This window comes from Hypomesus transpacificus, chromosome 18, assembly GCF_021917145.1.
Source record: "Hypomesus transpacificus isolate Combined female chromosome 18, fHypTra1, whole genome shotgun sequence".
Classification (NCBI taxonomy): Eukaryota; Metazoa; Chordata; class Actinopteri; order Osmeriformes; family Osmeridae; genus Hypomesus; species Hypomesus transpacificus.
Genome location: NC_061077.1, coordinates 10,170,287 through 10,187,398, shown reverse-complemented (window position 1 = coordinate 10,187,398; position 17,112 = coordinate 10,170,287). Strand labels below are relative to the sequence as shown.

Genomic DNA, 17,112 nt, shown 5'->3' with positions numbered 1-17,112 from the left:
AATCACTGAGACAACATTTAACAAAGACCTATTTTATTTTTACCCACATGAGGCAAACATCTCTTCATTTCCATCCAATCCTTCAAGATATATTAGCATTTTGATGCATTGGAATTCATAGTGGCGCTGCATATCATGACATTCAGATTACCTATAAACACAATATCCGACTAGACCAGCATAGTCAACAACACATTATCTTTTAAATCATTCAAAGAAACACAGGAAAAATAATACTGAGGTCACTACCACATTTCTATGGCAACATGGAGATGATCTCATCCATTACAATCCCCATTCGTTCTGTCCATGGGGCCTCAAGTGAGCTGCAAGCAGGCTTTTGTGTAAAGGCCTCACTGTTTAATTCAAGTTTATGTTTGGAATATGAATGGAACAAAGCATGCATTAAACATACAGATGGTTACAATCTGACATTTTGAATCTATGTGATATGGTGTATGAGGCAATACCTAATAAGCCGTAAATATGAACCAAATAATCAAGCTGTTCTGAGCACAAAATGAGAAAGGCAAACATTTTGATTCAAATACATAAATCACAAAGAATAAGCAAATGGTTAAGTGCTTTTAAACTATAAAAAGTTTACGTTGGTATATTCAACTAGAACATTTGAATTGAACAGTAGAGGACAAAGCCAGCAAATCCTCTCAAAGTAATAAACATTACAAACATGGTATCAAAATATACGTTGTTCCTCTACTAACAGCATATGGGTGTTTGAAGTTTGCAACAAACAGCATACGTACATTATCAAACGAAATGCTGACACGATCATACATTCTCAATCTAAACATTCAGATGATCATGAAGTAATGAGTCTCGGTTTCTGAAGGTTTTGAATTCTACCATTTCTGTATTAGAGTTTAGCATCTGATGAGGAAAGCAACGTTTTAGATCCATAGCGAGTGGTGATGTAGTGGTACAGTATCTCTTTCATTCAACATGGATCCATTATAGAATTGTATCACAGTGCTTAGTGGCACGTTGTTTTAGCATTGGTAAGGAGGAGTGGAATTTAGAGTTGGACATGATGGCACTGCCAGCCACCATGATTGGTCAATCTGACAGAATGGTGTAGTGGTTCACATTTAAGAGTCAAAGAATCTAATCTCTAGTTTTGTATGGAAAGTGACTGTTGCACTTTTCAAGCGTGACTTCAGCAGCTGTCAGTGGACTACCTGAAGGAGTGTCGGAAATGCACGCTTCTGCGCTTCAGCTTCTCTGGGTTGTGGGACGCCATGTGAGAGAACTCCCGAAAGATATCCAGATAGGTGGCGTCTCCTGGACGGAATGAACATGCAAAAGAGTTCTTACGTCAACATTTGCATGGAAAAGATTCTTTGGATATTTGTATTGATTTGCACTGATGATCCTGTAACAGTGGTTCAGAACCATTCATGTTAAGAATGGGCTATACTTTCATTCACTGTGTGTATGTGTGTATCATATACAGAAAGTGCAACATCTAAAAACATAACAATACTAGATCATAAATGAAACCTATTCTGGCTCAAGAACATCTGATGTTTTAAATTGAACAACCACACTCAAAAAACATTCCCCCACCAGTGGAAGAAAACAGACTAAGGCAACATGGCTCCTCCCTCTCCTTCTGTTTCCCAAATTCTCAAGCTGGTGACTATGGCAACTGTGGACACAACTGGGGCAGTTGAAGCTCTTTGTGTCTGTAGAAAACTCAGGCTGAACTCATTTAAAAAAGGAACAGTCTAGTCCTGTGTGCCTTCTATGATCCATGGGCCAATGCTCCACAGCACCAACAGTGTTGTGTTCCTCTAGGAATGTGACACAAATATGGATTTCTTCCTACTTATTAGTTCGGACTTTCATATGAACTGTATCGTTCTTTATAGACAACTGTGTGAAGTTGAACCTACACCTTGTATTTGTCCTGTGAACACGCACAAAACTGAGGACTAGTCTAAATATGCTGAACTGGATTGGAACTCTGGATTCACAGTTAGCAAATCTCAAGTTGTTAGTTGTTTTAGATAGTTAGTTGTATGGATAAAAACACTGTGGTGAAGAGAAGAAATGAAGCAAGAAGCAGAGAGAGAAATTAGGGGTTTCATGACATATTCTGTTTATTCAGTATTGTTTTGAGAATTTAAGGAGATAAAAAGTGGATCAAAGCGAACAAAGGTAGCATTAGTGCACAAGATTATTAAGACTCAATTCCTTTGACAATATTGACAGAAATAGACAGATTACAGTCAGAAACAAAAAGGACATGTACAGGAAAGTTTAAAGTTGAATGTTAGAAGCAAGCAGTTGAAGTGTTAGTATATTTACAGCAGTTGTCTAGTTGCTCAATGAACCGTTTCATAGACACTGCATTAGTACTGTACTAAACAATCCCTCTGTGGCTACATCTGAATCATCCTTAGCATGGTTTGGTCACATCATATTTCCCACATCAGCTATGATTTGTAACTTTCTGTCCACCAAACTGATTGTACTTTTGTAGTCATAAAACTGTCATTTCGACAGGCATATTAGAAAGTGCTTGAATGGTTCACTGACCAACAGGAACAGGGAGGAGACACATATGAGTAGTCTACATGTCGTATCCTAAAACGTTTAAATGTTCAAGGTTTGTCCACCCGTGTTTGTCAGGGGTAATTCGTATGTGTGCTAAAAACACCTTGACCTGTTTTCTCTGTTATACAGGTTACCCACTTCTCACAAACAACACAACCTACTACTTCCTGTGGTCTTTGGCTTGAAATAGGCCTCAGCTCAAACAACAGACATTCATCTGTTAGAACAACTCACTGAAGGCCTTGAACCTCATCGAGACACATTTGAGTTTGGTACCCCACATGCAGTAATGTCATAGAGGAGTCTGTTTATGATCAAAAGAAGGAGCTAACCTTTCTTAAATCCAGCATTTGAGTTCATATTCACCAGATTCAAGGGTAGCCAAGCCAGGGTCTAAAACATCATTTTATAGAATGTGGTGCCCCAGCTTACAGTAGCTGGGACTAGAAGGTTGAGGTCATCCTCAGACTGTGTACACACACCATGTGTACACTAGCCATGCTCACACAGGGTGGGGGTGTGTGTGTGTGTGTGTGGTGGGTGTGGGGGCAAAGGCAGGGCGAGCATGTTTGCTTGGACCAGGCCCCCTCCACACTCCTCACATATCAATGGGAATTGGAGTCAGTGGGAATGTCTAAACAGTGTCTGACACCAGGCCACAGTCAGCTTTAAGAAAGGCTGTCTATGAACCGATCTCAGGATTTGGCGGCACATGTAACACGATTATTAACTAATTTAACATCATGTATATTGAATATTTACATACATAGAGTTATGAAGTAAACAATATCAACAGTAAGACCTGGGCAACAGCAACCCATGCACTACTTGACTGATAAACCAAGGACATATCTAATAAAGCCATGATACATCAGATTACCATGAACCAACAAACATTTCAACATCTACAAATACTGTACGTAATACATGGAATATAAAATACTTTCATTAAATCTGTCCATCTTTCAATGCTTGTTTGTATATAAATCCCAGAAGTTCTATTGTCAAATTGTGGAGTTATGGTTGGTTTGAAGGTAATGATTAAAAAAATACCATTTGCCATTGTATTGTTAAAACATAATACAAAAAATACTGAGTGTCTGTATTGAAATAATCATTGCACTATTGATTTGGGAATTTCTGTGAAGAAATGTTTTTGAAAGTTATACTATTGAATTAAACCACCAAAAAAGAAAAACAAAATATTAAAAAAATAAAATAAAAAAAAGACTTGCTGGTAGGAAAAGTGCGTAATGCTGTTGAGTCCGCATAAAAGCATACTTTTAAATGGTCTTAAACTAGAAGAAAACCCAGTTGTGATATATAACCCATATATCATATCCTGTCAATCCAAAGGAATTCCTTCTGCTTCTGTTACCTCCTCTAAATGCCAAAACAGATTCCAATGGTCACCCCTTCACCAAATAACATTCTAAAAAAACCACATCATGCCACAACAACATAGCTTAAGCAGAACTCAACTTGTGAGAACTGCACTGACAGATAGAATGACAACAACTAACAGGCCTTTAGAATGAAGGTAGTAAATAAAGATCCTGTGGCAGCTGAGTTGGTATGCTTACATGCACAGGTTTGCTAAGAGCGATGCCACTTAATACTGAAGGTAGAATTTAATCTGTGCTCAGACCTATACTGTCTGGTTACAAACGGGTCCCTAATGATTGGCCAGAGGCAATGCACCATGAGCTGAGAGGCCAAACCCTGCAGTACCACCAGGATCAGTTACCTTCCCAGATGGTGAAATTCCTACAGAGACTCGTGGCATGGCCTATCACATTGTGAAAAACGAAGACTTTACCCTGTGTTCATGCACATAGATAAAAATACAGTTTGACTATTGCTCGTCAAAGTCAACAAGTGCAGATTATGACATCATCAAGATAATACTGAAAGTTTCTCCTGGTGTTAAGTCTGAATAAAGAGCTATCAGCATGTTAGTGTGGCCATGGCCTGAATAATGTTTACTGCTACATTATTTTGAGTGACAGGTAGAGGAATACTGTTTGGAATAATCCTGTTTCTTAGAGGAGAAACGTAAAGCTTGGGGTGACAGTGTATGAGGAATCTGGCCGAGAAAAGTATTCATAAAGGATACTTTCCTCCACGACATTCCCAACAGACCTGTATGGGCCTCTGCCCCCCAGTCTACAGGGGCTCTCCCCACCACTTCACAGGAGGGGAGAGAGCCTTGTCAGGCTTGCTGGTCGGACTGCCTAATACTCGGCTATATTGAGACAGATAAACTCCTGTATGCATTTCTTATACTGCTGTTCTGTGGGGCTGCTGGTGGGGTATTGACCTGGCTGGCCGAAGGGTCCCTCCGACTCTCTCATCTCCTCGTTCATCCTGGCCAGACGCAACCTGAGGGGGGGTAGGAGGGGAGGGGGGAGCAGAGACGGGGGGTGGAATGTTAACTGGAGCCGCCAGGTGAGATGTCAGACACATTCAGCAGTATCAGAGTAGTGAGCTACTGTCTGTCAGTGTCCAGTGTGTTTGGGAGGCACGTACAGGGTGACGATGTCAGCGTTGGCGGCCTGCACAGCGATGCTCAGGGGGTCCTGGCCGTCCTCATCCCCGTCATTCTGAGTGGCTCCTCTCTTCAGGAATAGACACACCTGCCTGGAAAACGCCCAGAGACAGCAGGGAGAGGTCAGTAGAGAGCACAACCACCCAGTACATCAGCTTGGATAGCTATGCAGATACACCATTTATACTTTGTTTCGTTCTGGTGAGCACATTGACAGCCACCGAAAAGGGGAGAAAGGGAGAATGGAAGACTCGGAGGAGGGCAGGGGGAGGTGGGGTAGAGGGAAGGAGGTCAGGGGGAGAGTGACAGGGGGAGGAGTAGAGCAGGGGGTGAAAGGCAGAGGGAGGAGGGGAGGATAGGAGGGGGGCGGGAGACGGAGGGTAAGAGGAGGAATGTTGTGCCCCTCACCCTGTGTGTCCCAGATACGTGGCGTGGTGGAGTGGTCCCCTGCCCCTCAAGTCTCTTTGGTTGACGTCGGCAGCGTTCTGAAGCAGGAACTCACAGGCGATCAGCGAGCCCTGCACAGGCACAGTCACACGGTCACACACATGTTCACCACCTCTTCCCTCAGCTCAGACCGCTTTCACGCTGGCCCCGCCCCTGGCTCACCCCTATCACCGCCTGGATGAGCGGCGTCTTGCCCTCGTCCTCCTCATTGACAGAGTTGACGTCGGCCCCGTGGGCCAGCGCCTCCGCCATGATGGGCAGGTTCCGCGCCTTGGAGGCCTTGTACAGCAGAGCGCCAGGATGCAGCTCCCGCACGTCCTCGGGGTCCGACGTCTCCGGCTCTGGCTCCGCCTCCAGCTCCGCCTCCCCGCTGGAGTCCTCTGACACCTCACACTCTGTAGAGGCAGGCCCCATTCCCGGAGGATTCAGTCAGGGATAGGACAGGGATGAATCCTGTACTCTACGTATACTGTAGTCTGCGATACACGTCACTCTTTTTGGAAGGACTGCAATTTCCACCCCCTGGCTGAACTTCAAGTGTTGCTATTTCGACTGTGGTCCACAGGTGTGTGTGTTATATATGTTAGCGTGTGGTTCTCACCCTCCTCGGTGACACTGTTCACCACGGAGCCAAACACCAGGATGTCAGTGCTGCCATCTGTGCTGCCTCCCAGGCCGCTGTCACTGCTCAGACCTGCAGGACCAGCACCCCCCCCACACACACGGACACGTTAGTCACCGCTCCCACAGCCTAGAAACAGCTCATCCTAGAGAGTGTGTGCGCGCGTGTGTGTGTGGGTGGGTGTGGGGGTGGTGTTCCACTAGAGAGCTGGGTAACTTACTACGAGGCCCAGATCCCGTGTCAAAGTAGGAGAAGAGAGAGTCCAGCTCGTCCGGACAGAACAAAGAGTCTCGACGGAACTTCCTCTCTAGGGCAGCAGCCGCTGTAGACACACACACAGTGAGTACGGAAAAGAAACAAATGGAACGGCGCACACTAACATGAATCCATTCACAGGGTTAGGGTTAGTTATGGTACTATTGGCTTAGTTAGCTCTCTGCCGTGAGGACGAGAGTTGAGGTACCTGAGGAGAGGGTGGCAGGCGAGGCACTGCCCGGCTCGTGCCGGTATCTCCTCCTTGTCTTGGGCACTGTGGTGGCGCTGTTGTGTCTCCGGCACTTCTTCACGCTCCAGCGCCGCTCGGACTTCCTCTCACCGTTCACCAGGATCTCTGTGACGCCCAGCTTCTTCAGGAACTTCTTCTCAACGTACTTGGCCTTGATCCACGCCTCCTTCTCCTGCCTGCAAAGCATCATGGGAGACATAGGTTTGAGTCTGTCTGGGATGACCGTGAGCTTTTCCTCCCAACATGGCAGTCGTGTGTGACTCTCCCTGGAAGGCTGTCCAGGTCCTGAGCGCTCACCTGGAGCTGGAGGGCCCAGGCTTCTTCAGGCCCTGCTCCTGGTAGGACCCCTCATAGATGTGGTTGATGACACTGTTTCCAAGCTCGCACATCAACTGAAGGCAGGTACACAGAAACATGCCATTTTAAAAGGCTGTCAAACGACTCCAGTCTGGGTGAAATGGTAGACTTTGAAAGGTCATAGCTCAATACATTTTATGTTTATTTCATTGTCACATAAACCTGAGACAAAGATGACAAACATTTAGACAAACCTTTAGCAACTCAGGTTCCCAGGAGTCCAGCGTGAGAGAACGCACCTTGGAACAGTGAACCCCAAGACTCCTGTAACAGAGGCACATCGGAGGCATGAAGTAAGGAAGGAATACTTTTAATCTCCACTATCTCAAAAACTGAAAATATATTGTGTTCAAGTTTTGGTTCAAAACAGTCCTACACAAAACAACTGCATCCTACTGCCAGGCCAGGTGGAACATCTGCAGGTTAAAGGGACTAACATGGTGTCACATGATGAGTATCTGTGGAGGCAAAACATCTCAAGGGCGTTCTCTCCTAGGAAACAAGGCTCAATGTAGCCGCCCTCACTGTCATGCAAATCAGAGTTCCATCCACAAAACCGTCCAGTATCCAGGCAACGGTGGCATGCCCAAAAAAGAGTGTGTGTGTCAGTGTGTCTCTGCATCCCCCTCCTTCCGAATGGGAGGCCTCTTCTAATCTCACTCTGAGAGGAAGGACAGGAAGACAGCCTGACTATGCAACAGATGCACCCCGACTGAGGGGGAGGTCCTTACATAAGCCATGATAATAGCAGCCCTGAAGTAAACACCACAACAAGAAAAACTGAGGAGAACTTTCCCATCAAGTGCTCGAGAGCAGCCATTATGATTCATCTGTGACGTAAGCAGCCCATTAGCCTGTATAGGAATATCAGAGGCACCAAACTGTATCAAACTACTTCAAACATCACTCAAACACCTACACACTCAATGACTTCATCACCTGTGTGTGCAGTGGAGATAGTTTGGCACAAAGAGACAGCTTAGATGAATAAAAAGCCCCAAACATCATCCTCAGATCGTAAAGATATCCTCTTAGCAAGTCGCAAATAGGTGCTCTGCAATGGATCACACACACTATCTCCATAACTGTGTTCTGTACAAAGTGACTCTCATTGTCTCACTGTCTTCCACCAGTACTAAATGAGCTCTCCCTATCAAAGCCAGCCTGATCCAATAAGCAGCCTAGTCCCCAGTAATCCCCTGGGCCAGGCCGGGTGACACAACGTGATGCTCAGGGCAGGCACTAAAGGCCAGGGCCTGTTGGCACCTCTCACTGTCTTCACAGCCAAGGCCCAAGCAGCACATGGACAGAACCATGGTCTGGAGTACAGTCTTGGTGACCATGACCGAGCAAACTACCATTTAAAACAACCTTACACAACCACGTCCAAAGACATAGGCCTATCTCTCTGTGACTTCTCAAATGTTTGTTCACATTTCCTATTTAAAGTCAGCTTGAGTACAACGACTGTGATCTTCGTCCTTGTGTAGCTTATCACTCCCCTTCCTCCTCAGTTGCACTGGACTCAGGCCTTGAGGCTGGACCCAGGCTCCCAAGCATCATTGCTCAGCAGTGGAGCGTCTTCCCTACCTGTGTATGCCGGAGCACTCGATGCACAGCAGGATGCCCAGGTTGATGGAGGCCCAGCGAGGCTCAGCCTGGCCGCAGTCGCAGCACTGCTCGTTGCCGGGGAGACACTGGATGCGCTGCAGGACGCTCTCCCCTCGGACGCTGCGCTCCCGCGGCTCGCTGGCCGAGTCGATGCTGCTGGTGGACGGGGAGGCTGTCCTGTCGAGGCGCTGGAAGCGCACACACACACACACACACACTCGTGAACAAACCCACTTTACACACCCGTGTGTACATGTGGTTGAGATTTCTAACATCCATCAGAGGTCAAATGCTATTCTGTATACAGTAGGTACAGTAGATGGAGCCACCTCGATGTAGTAGGTGTCTGGACTCTCCCTGTACGCTGAGGCGATGCTGGCCTGCACAGCCTGGATCCAGGACGACCTCAGCTTCTCAGACTCCGCCTGCAGCATACAGCTCCTGTAGGACACACAGACACACACATGCTTTAATCCTCTACTACTGCGTGCAGTTTGTTTTTCACCAGGAAAATATATAAGACACATGGGACAATCCCATAGGTGTATCACTAAAGCTTCCACAGGAAGTGGAGGATGTACGAGGGTGTTGAGAGGAGGGGTCTTACTTGGTGGGGGAGACAACCTCGAAACAGAACCTCCTCTCAATGTCCTCACAGGGCTTGACTGAACACAGACGCAGGTCCTCCACCACCACCGTCAGAGAGTCCTGCAGGCAACACACCACTCAGTCAACGACCACATATGACCCATGACCAGGCACGCCAGATATCCCAACGTGGGATCGATAGGAGAGTAAAGTGAGTACATCGATATTTCTCACTGAGGTTCTCGTCACAGTGTGTTCTCTGAGGATGCTAATGCAGCGCAGAGCGTATGATGGATTCCAGCAAACGGCAAACTATAAAAGCAGAGACGACGCTCCCTTCCCCTCCCCAACCTCCCATTAAAATGGCACTTAACCCCTTAAAACCCTCCCAGGACTGGTGCTGTGATGGTAGTGGTGCTGTGTGGGACTTGCCTTCAGCTTCTTCTGATAGACCAGTTGACTGTTCTGTATGGAGAACCACCTCCTGGAAAGACATCAAATGAATAAATCATGTGTTAGATGGATATCCTTCCACCGGCGAGTTAAAAGAATGTCCCTCCAGCCACTGGCATTAAGGAGTAAAAGGGTCCTTTGAGATGGGCTTTCCCCTGCGCTGCACTATCTAGGCACGTGAGAGGAATACATAGCAGGCTTCCATCTAACCTCTACGTAGGACTGCACTGCCTGAGAGGCAGAGATGGGCTAATTCGACTATCTTAATGCCTCAGTGAAGTCAGGAGGAACTCGCAGAATTGCCCATGGAGGGAAAGAGCTTGACATTTTAATGGATTGACTCAAGAGGTAGCCTACTGTAGTGTAAATCTCTAGTACTAGGCTTTCACACATACACACTGACAGAAGCTTTCCCCTTTGAATAATGTTTAGAGGTGTTTCTTGGATGGTACATGCTCATACTGTGGCTCATACTGTGGCATGTGTAAGTGTGGCTGGTTGAGGGTTAGTAGTTTGAATGCTGTACCTGTTCCAGGTCTTGAAGGCATTGCTGGCCCTCTTGAACAGGTAACCCTCCATCACCACACCATTGGGCGCGTCCACGTTGAACTCCGCCTTGGAGTCGTCGTAGGAGAAGTCCTGTCAGCCAGAGATGAGGAGGAGGAGAGAGATGGAGGGAGACAGAGAGAGGAGAGAGATGGAGGGAGACAGAGAGAGGAAGAGGAAGAGGAGGAGGGGAGAGATGGAGGGAGACAGAGAGAGGAGAGAGATGGAGGGAGACAGAGAGAGGAAGAGGAGGAAGGAACGAGACACGTCAAACCCTGTTGTTGCTCCGTGTTTGCCTGGCAAAGTGAGACAAGGGGGCAGCACGTGTGGCTCCCAGTCAGCCAAGGCACGCATCTCACAGAGCTGGGACTGGAGTACTCTCTGAAAGACTGGTAGTGTTACATAAACAACCCTGAAGAGTGCACTCATGTAAATAAGTTCACATGCCACAACGGCACATGCATGTGTGACAGGGAAGCATGCCCTACAGATACTTGGTGATTCATGTCGCCCTTCTGGAAGTCCAGTAAGATACGGTGACAGTGACGCAAATGATTATATAAGCATCTGATTCAAGGTAAATTACCCATTCAGTTTTTTCAGTTTATTTTAAATATATTATGCCCAACACTTTGTCAGGACAAATGGACAGTGACAGTCAGTTGTAATAAGATACAGTGTTAAGGCAACTGTTTAGGAAAATAATGCTTTGGAACAATGAATTAGACTTCTCACAGATCTTGTGGAAACACATTCCATTAGGGGAGCTTAATATGAACTGGTGTACAGTACTATCGGGTACAGAACATTGATTTAGCGTAAACTGAGTTTTACACAAGTGACCTCTTAAATACATGAGAGCAGTTTTGCACACAGTTCCATCTGATCAGGTAGGCTAATCTCTGATCTCTGATTTTCACAGCAGGATCCAGTACATAGAAGCAGCACAGAGAACAGATCCACTATTCTCTCCAGGTTTCAATAATAGAATAACCCTCTCTTCTCCTGCACTCTCCTTTTGACATGCATTGATACACTCTGTACACTATGGAAACTGCACAAGTCTGATCGTATTTGTCAGACACATATGAGGTACCAATTGGTTGCTTATAAATTCTGGTTGTATACTTTTTCATCAACTTAACACAAGTTGTGATTTGATCGGTGCCTTGAAAGGCTTCCTATTTTATACCCAAATAATCCTTTCACTTAAGACAACAGCTCTAGACATCAAGACAGTTTATAACTACAATTGATAAGCTAACCAACTAGAAACTGCAACCAAACATGAAAGTAGTCAGAAACACAGCTCAACCCACCAGAGTACGGTCCAGCCTTCCAAAAATCTTCATTTTCAAGCGCTTGGTGTATTCCAACAGCATGGAGGAACACAAACCAATCCAAACACCACCAGAAAATGTGTACTTTCCAAAAAGGAAAGAGCGATTCCCAAAAGGAGGAGCTGTGGAGAGCAGCCGTGGGGGAGTTGAGCCAGTCCTGGGTGATCTCTGATGGCTGTCCTCAGGGGCAGCAGGCTGCGCGCTCAGTCTCACTGCGGAGCCGGGTGTAATTCCTAAGCAGACATGTGGCTCGTCCACAATAGCCACCTGCCTGCTTCCTTCCTGCCCTCCGCAGCTTTAGATTAGAGCTAATTACCATACAGCTGCCAAATTTATCGGAGGCTGCTTGCTGAGGGGGAGCGGCCTCTACAGTAGCTGCTCTTGACCCTGAGAGACTCCCACTGAGGCTGGCTAGTGGCTCCACAGTCCACCACGGTTCCACCCCTCCTGACGCGCCTCCCCAACCACACACCCCTTTCAGAAGAGGGGGGCTTCAGGCTCCTGTTGACACCACCGTCTATCAGGCACACAGCCCAGTTCATCAAGCAGTCGTCACCGAAGTGCTGATGAACACTTGCTAGCTCTCCACTCTGAGCAAAGAGAGGCAATTAACAACCCCAGCAGCCATGCTACAGGAATCCCTCAACTGCAGTGGCAGACAAATAACTGAGTCATCACATGCAGTTGTGATTACAAAGCGGTGGGGAAGTCTTACCTGGACAGGTCTGACGCCTGCTGTCTGTGGAGTGGCTGCACATAGCTCCAGGAGAGCTCAGCTGTGATAGCCTACCAAGCAATCTCTCAACCCAACAACAAAAGGGCATCCATTATTTAGGGTTCTGCGTCATACAGATGGGAAATGACTGGGAGTGATTTTTTCAGTATGTAGTGTAACAGACAGACCTGCTTAGATCTAAGTAGGTGGACCATGAGCAAACAAGGTGACATCTTTATTTCTACTTTCCAAAATACCCGGTGGCCTCGCTATGTACCCTGAATGTACCATGGATAATGAAAACACTGTCAGTATTTACTCCAAACTTTAATGTTAAAAGAATGTTCCTCTGTTCTATCAAAGTTACTTTTGATGTTTAAGGAACCATTCCACAGAGCAGTTCATGTATACCATACGCACACAAGGTAGCAGAGTATTTTGGAATTACAAAGGTCACATCCAAAGTTCCACTTAAGGTGTCTGATGTCAGTGAACCGAGGAGATCAGAGCAGATGGAACGTGTTCACCTGCGGGCAGGGGACAGAATCGGGCAGCCTTCTGTCTCCACCCCAGGACACTTGGTGGTTTTGATGAGCCAGTGAGCTGTGCTACACGCTGCCATTGTGAGCAGGACTCTCCTGTCCCTCACCAGGCCTAAGGTGTCGTCTGTTTCACCAAAAAGCCTGGAGCCTTGTCAAAACCAACCCTCCCCTACCCCCCTTCCAGCCCCTCTGCCTACTCTAATCCTCTGCCCACTTGATCCACTTAGCAGTTCCCTGCTCTGTCGCCATGAGAATCGGTTACCATGCAACCCTGTCCACCATTAGTCCCTGGCAGCACTGGTGTAAGAGAACACTCCCACTCTGCCATATAACTGCGTTGTCATCTCAAAGTGACAAACTAAAGCCGTCTTTTGTATGGCTGTTCTGCAACCAGCTGCTGATGTGTTTGGTTGAATTTCAATAATACTCATTTGAAGAGTCAACCTCTGTTCCTTAAAAAGGTGACAAAAAATTGAAGATTAAGGAAGGTTATGCTTTGAAGAATGTATATGCCAAACCTAAATATATCATAGCGTACATAGCTACTTCAGACATCTGAATCTTACAGTCCAGGAAAGGAATTCAAAAACAAAATGTAGCTGGCAAAGCAGAAGAGTCTGAATGTGCCCTTTCAGAGAAATGGTGGAACCACAAGAAAAGCTGCCTAGGACAGACGTTATCCATTAAAGCTAAACATGCATAAGAGCTCTCTGTCAAGCTTGACATGTAGCAGTTTTCTCTGCTCAGTGCTCAGCCAGCAGTGTGTGGGAGCAGCTTCCTCCCAGCTCTGCCTGTGCTGCGTCTGGACGCCCCGCCAGCTTTCCCCGTGAGGTTTACACAAGAGTTATTGCCCATGTTCAAATGTGACGAGGAAAACAAACGCCTCTGTTATCCCACTTTCTCAGAAAGGAGGGACAGCGTACCTTCAGGGCATTTAAACTGTGGCCTCCAAGGGTTCAGTTCAATGTTAGTCAAAATGATCATTTATTTGGATATATTTGTATTTTTTGTTGAACAAAAGGAAATCCTCAAGTCTTATCTGACGTTTTCCCAAAATGTAATATCAACTCTTCTAATAAGATTACATATTTCTCAGCCTTAGGCAAATGGGCCTGGTTACTTTTATAATCCAGAAAAAACAATTGAGAACAAGTCAAAAACGTTCAGCCCGGTCAAAACAGACAAGTCTGAAGAAAAAATAAGATGGCGTAACCACCCACATGCAATGGGAATAGATAAAAACAAGAATATCCAGACACAGGAAGCTGAAGCAGCTTTTGGATAATAACTGTACAGGGAAAGAATCAAGAAGATCCTTATCTAATAGTGCCTATATCACTGCTATAAAACCTCTCCCAAAGCAGAAAAAATAAATCAATGACACAGTTTTACCTGGCCATTTAAACCAAGTTCTGAGGTCCTGATTGCTTTGTGTAAATTATTGAGTATGTGCTGTAGTGTGGCCTGCAGGGTTTGGCTCTTTACAGCTTGAGAGAACTTCAAAGGGGTTCTCTAATGCGCTCCAGTTGTACGTGTACTGTGCACAGCTCCACTGCCTCTCCACTGCTGCCTTCCAAAGAGGCAGATCACAACACACTCTTCATGGTGAAGGGGGAAGCGGAGAAGGGGGAAGCGGAGAAGGTACTCACCTGCATGAGGGTCTGAGGGAGGCGGTCACAGCAGGGCGAGCGACCCGGGGCCGGTGAGGGGAGGAGAGGAGGAGAGGAGGAGAGACACGGTGGACCAGAGGAGAAAGCATTATTACTACATGGGAGACGCATGGCTAAAATGCACGAGTGTTCCGTAGGAGGGGATGATACAACCATCGTTATGCCTCGTTGCACCTCTGATTATCCTAATGAGATCATTGGGATAAGCAGGGACGTAAGTAGGTCGTCCTTTTGATTGTTTGCCCCCTTTATTATCAATTAGCCATATATGTATACTGTATATATACATCACATTTGAAGGGTTTTTGAGACAGACATACTGGCACTGTGGTTGTTTAATGTGTTTGAATCAAACAGCTCTGGTGCACACAGCAGAAACATATCAATAACTGTGAGGACCCTGTCCAAGCCCTCCCCTCCTTGCGTCTGTCTCCAGTCCCTCACCAGAGACCGGCCTGTCCAGCAACACCCTGGGCTGCTGGCCTGTCTGCAGGCTAACAGATGGTCATTGATCCTGGGCCGGGGGACCCCTTCACCGGGTCACTGGACCCTGCAGTCTCATATGACAGCAGGACCATAAGGAAGTCCACATAACATCATGGTAATTACAATAAGCAACCATTGGTTTATTCAGTCATTTACTTCCCAAGTTGGTTTCGAAAGCCTGAATCTTACTTTATTTGCCTATAAATAGACATTTGAAGTCCTTTAATTGTTAAGTACTTCATACTGATTTCATTAAGATTGTTCTATAATACAAATGGGAGGTCTTAATCCTATAGCCCATAGTCAGCATTTTACTGAACTCCAATCAGAGTTTACTGGATGATCTGATTGGCCAGCATGGATGAAAAAAGTGCTAGGTATTGTTATTTACAGTAGACAACACTGGGATTATCATGTCTCCAAACACTTAATTCCACCTGATTTAACAGTTTAAATGAATGGGTGGCCTTTCTGAGGGAGATTAATCAAAGGCTCCCCAGTCAACCTCTAATCCCAGTCATAACAGAACACTGGGCCAGGTGGCAGACTGACGCTGAATTTACACATACAGTCACACACACACGCACACACACACACGCAAGCACACACCAACACACATGCACAAACACACAACACACCTGAGCACGTACACACACGCACACACATATAGAGCTAGTGAACCACCCGAATGAGTCATCAGTGAGCGTGTGTGCTAAATCCCAGCTCACCCTCTGCTGTATGGTGGCATGCTTATGCTCCATGTCCCTCTTCTCCATGGCTGAATCGATCACCAGCTGATCCAACTGAAAACACACGCAATACTACAGTTACAGCTGGTCACAAGCACAACAAGTCCAAGGAGAAGGAGTGGAAATCAGGATCATCGGGAACATGCATGGATATTCTTCGTGAAGCAAAACGAATTCCATCGCAGAGGCCACCTGATAGGCAGAACGATTGTGTTGGTTATCTGACAGCACCACATACTACCATAGGCTGAGTACGTCATTATTTGGGTCAATGTTTTATAATGAGGCATCGAGCCCAGCCCTGTTTCAGTATCTGGCTGCCTGTACAGATGGGATTCAAGTGGCTTTAGACTGATGTGTGTTGTCTTGCTGCTCTGCATCCTGAAGGAGTATGTGTGTACAATAAAGTTTCAAACCAAATGACAGACTGATAGGCTGAGTTCAAAATATTCCATAAACAAATTAATAGTATTAGTGATGCTACTGCATGCATCAATATTTCTCATCAGAGCCGATTCAATTCCAATCAGAATCTAGACCCAGGGAGAAGCCAGGATCGGGGCCTGGAGCCAATGCAGACCAGGCAGGACAAGACGAGGCCAGGCAGGGCCAGACAGGACAAGACCAGGCCAGGCAGGGCCAGACTAGACCAGAACAGGCCAGGCCAGCACAGGCCAGACCAGACCAGTCCAGGTTGTATGTAGAGGACAAGGGAGATGATGTGGTTGGTACACTGTCTCACCTCGGCAGCCAGCTTCTTCATGTAGGGGTCAATCTCATCCAGTAGGTTGTAGCCCTGCTGGAAGAGGGAGTGCTGGGCGTGCATGAACGACAGCATCTGGAAGAGCAACAGACACACAAGTTATTTTACTCTCCTCACCTGCTCGTTAATAATAGATGAGCGCAGTATTTAGATCTGCCTTACATGGAGCCACATGTCATGTGGGCCACTAAGGCGCCCGCTCTCGTTTGCATTCTGGGGTGATGGGTACGAAGTGGAAGATACTTACAGCATCTAGGATTTCAAATTTCTTCTTGGCTTGCAGGACATTGATCTAGTGGAGGGAAAGAGAGTTGCGATTAGAATTCCACTTCTAACGATTACAGTTACAGAAACACCAGCAATTCATACCATGAGTCGTGGATAGCTCTCCCTCTTGTGGATACTGGATAGCACTGTATTGTTACATGATGAGCATTGTCTAAATACGATATAACTTCTGCATCTCACCAGTTGTCTGTGAATAAATGTCTGGCACAGCGGCATTTATTTTATTTATATACAAAACAAATTCAGATATCTGCAATGAAGGAACATATTCAAATCCACTTGATGGTCCAATCCAAGTTCAT

General features: G+C 46.2%; 1 protein-coding gene across 1 annotated transcript in view; it reads right to left on the bottom strand.

Moving 5' to 3' along the window:
- Window positions 1-16: 16 nt before the first annotated feature.
- Window positions 17-17,112, bottom strand: part of acap3a (ArfGAP with coiled-coil, ankyrin repeat and PH domains 3a) — a 46,899-nt gene continuing 29,803 nt past the window's right edge. Inside the window, exons 7-25 of the mRNA XM_047039366.1 lie at window positions 16,770-16,814; window positions 16,502-16,597; window positions 15,739-15,813; window positions 14,504-14,515; window positions 10,238-10,350; window positions 9,691-9,742; window positions 9,278-9,378; window positions 9,000-9,111; window positions 8,650-8,858; window positions 7,254-7,323; window positions 7,000-7,094; window positions 6,661-6,878; window positions 6,418-6,519; window positions 6,177-6,278; window positions 5,738-5,970; window positions 5,537-5,646; window positions 5,110-5,220; window positions 4,901-4,962; window positions 17-1,302 (exon numbers count right to left, since the gene is read on the bottom strand). Coding sequence (XP_046895322.1) covers window positions 1,196-1,302; window positions 4,901-4,962; window positions 5,110-5,220; window positions 5,537-5,646; window positions 5,738-5,970; window positions 6,177-6,278; window positions 6,418-6,519; window positions 6,661-6,878; window positions 7,000-7,094; window positions 7,254-7,323; window positions 8,650-8,858; window positions 9,000-9,111; window positions 9,278-9,378; window positions 9,691-9,742; window positions 10,238-10,350; window positions 14,504-14,515; window positions 15,739-15,813; window positions 16,502-16,597; window positions 16,770-16,814 — 2,025 coding nt within the window. The 3' untranslated portion in view covers window positions 17-1,195. The remainder of the gene's footprint in view (window positions 1,303-4,900; window positions 4,963-5,109; window positions 5,221-5,536; window positions 5,647-5,737; window positions 5,971-6,176; window positions 6,279-6,417; window positions 6,520-6,660; window positions 6,879-6,999; window positions 7,095-7,253; window positions 7,324-8,649; window positions 8,859-8,999; window positions 9,112-9,277; window positions 9,379-9,690; window positions 9,743-10,237; window positions 10,351-14,503; window positions 14,516-15,738; window positions 15,814-16,501; window positions 16,598-16,769; window positions 16,815-17,112) is intronic.